A 1,857-nucleotide genomic window follows, 5' to 3' on the forward strand; every position below is an offset into this window, starting at 1 on the left:
TTGGACAAGTTTACATTTAACTTTTCTTAAAAAATGAATTCTTTTGATTATTTTACCTATTATCTGCACAATTTCACAGATATGGTATCGATCAGGTATTAGTATTAGTCGAGCGATCTGATACTGATACCTCAAACCATCATTGGTACCTGAGTTCGATATAGTTGACAGAATCGTGAATTTGTAGTGAGCTGAGTCAACTGACTCGGAGAAATTTTCTTATAAAGTAACCCAAGTGTAGAGTATAATGTTCAGATCTTATGAGATTTTATGCAAATCCATAATTTTATATTACTTTATTTGATTGAGCTGCAAACTTCAATGACTTTTCTTCCTCTATAAATACCAGTCAGTTTTCTCTCTTTCCAACCAAAGGCAAGTGAGCTAATAATACTAAAGCTTTGGTACCTAGCTCTCGATCCATTAGTGGCCATGGCTTCTAAACTTCTTCAAGCTTCCTCTTTCTGCTTCATCTTTGCTCTCTTTACCATATTCTCTCTCCTAGATTACTGTTCTTGCTTTAATCCAAAACTACTCTTAAGTTATAATACATCTAAGACTGAGTCTGATTGGTCACCTGCTGGAGCAACTTGGTATGGAAGTCCAACTGGTGCTGGAAGTAATGGTAAGTGATCTCACAGTGTGCCTACTTACATATAATTAAGGTTCTCTTCTTTTTCTTCCAATTTCTATCATTTTATAAGACACTAATTAGAGCTAATTAATATAAACTTACTGTGCATGCAGGTGGTGCTTGTGGGTATGAAACCTCTGTAGAGCAATCTCCTTTTTCTTCCATGGTATCAGCTGGAGGCCCTTCTCTATATAAATCAGGCACAGGTTGTGGGGCTTGCTACCAGGTGATCACATTATGTATGATAATAGTAGAATTAAGGGCTACTGAGTTGGGTTTCATGCATGTAACCTATTATTGAATTAAAGAACTAATCCTCTTTTTTTTTGGCTCTCTCTCTCTCTCTCTCTCTCTCTCTCTATGTACACACTACCATGCATTTCAGGTTAAATGCACAGAGAATGCAGCATGTTCAGGGAATCCGGTGACCGTCGTGATTACCGACGAGTGCCCTGGTTGTGTGTCGGAGTCGGTTCACTTTGATATGAGTGGGACTTCATTTGGAGCCATGGCGAAGTCTGGCCAAGCTGATCAACTACGCAATGCTGGACAATTGCAGATTCAATATCAAAGGTAGGCTAAAAATAGTTGTTTTTATTGTCCTAAAATACAAAATCGACTTAGAATACATTCAAGAATGCATATCACACACAACCTTAAGAAAGATAACTAGCTACATGATTACCACATTGGGTGCAATGGGTATTTCAAGTAAGCCCTTTTGTACAAAGATTCCGGATCCTCTACCCACGTGGGGTGCCAACCAACATGGGGAGGATCCGGATTTGGACTCGATTAGGTTATGGGATACTAATTAATTACTAGAGGAGTAAGTATATATGTTACATATGATTGTAGAGTGGAGTGCAACTATGGAGGAGAAAAACTTGCCTTCCATGTTGATTCTGGGTCCAACTCCGAGTACTTTGCGACGGTGATAGAATTCGAGGACGGCGATGGTGATCTTAGTGGTGTAGATCTCAGGCAAGCTCTGGACTCAGATACATGGCTCTCCATGCAGGAATCGTGGGGTGCAGTGTGGAAGCTTAACTATGGCTCTGAATTGAAAGCTCCTTTCTCTCTCAGGCTGACTTCGCTTGAATCCGGCAAGACACTTGTGGTAAACAACGCCATACCGGCAGGGTGGAAGGCCGGTACTACTTATCGATCGGTCGTCAATTATGAAGTCTAGTTATGATCAGTTTTGTCTCAAGGTCTTTATT

General features: G+C 40.0%; 1 protein-coding gene across 2 annotated transcripts; it reads left to right on the forward strand.

Annotated features, from left to right (window-relative positions):
• The first annotated feature begins 403 nt into the window (after positions 1 to 403).
• LOC122648187 (putative expansin-B2) lies at positions 404 to 1,857 on the forward strand. 2 transcript variants are annotated; one of them, XM_043841437.1, is made up of 5 exons: positions 412 to 518; positions 570 to 625; positions 748 to 860; positions 1,020 to 1,207; positions 1,493 to 1,857. In XM_043841437.1, the coding sequence occupies exons 1-5, from the start codon at positions 433 to 435 to the stop codon at positions 1,824 to 1,826; spliced, it is 777 nt and encodes a 258-aa protein (XP_043697372.1). In that variant the 5' UTR covers positions 412 to 432; the 3' UTR covers positions 1,827 to 1,857. The 2 variants fall into 2 exon arrangements, with proteins under 2 accessions (XP_043697371.1, XP_043697372.1); XM_043841436.1 differs by having other exon boundaries at positions 404 to 625; positions 1,493 to 1,856.

Source organism: Telopea speciosissima, unplaced genomic scaffold (assembly GCF_018873765.1).
Source record: "Telopea speciosissima isolate NSW1024214 ecotype Mountain lineage unplaced genomic scaffold, Tspe_v1 Tspe_v1.0536, whole genome shotgun sequence".
Lineage (NCBI taxonomy): Eukaryota > Viridiplantae > Streptophyta > Magnoliopsida > Proteales > Proteaceae > Telopea > Telopea speciosissima.

Coding starts and splice junctions, on each gene's coding strand:
- LOC122648187 (XM_043841436.1), top strand. CDS start 433: ATGGCTTCTAAACTTCTTCAAGCTTCCTCTTTCTGCTTCATCTTTGCT. Junction 626..747: donor AACTGGTGCTGGAAGTAATG/GTAAGTGATCTC, acceptor CTGTGCATGCAG/GTGGTGCTTGTGGGTATGAA. Junction 861..1,019: donor GTTGTGGGGCTTGCTACCAG/GTGATCACATTA, acceptor CATGCATTTCAG/GTTAAATGCACAGAGAATGC.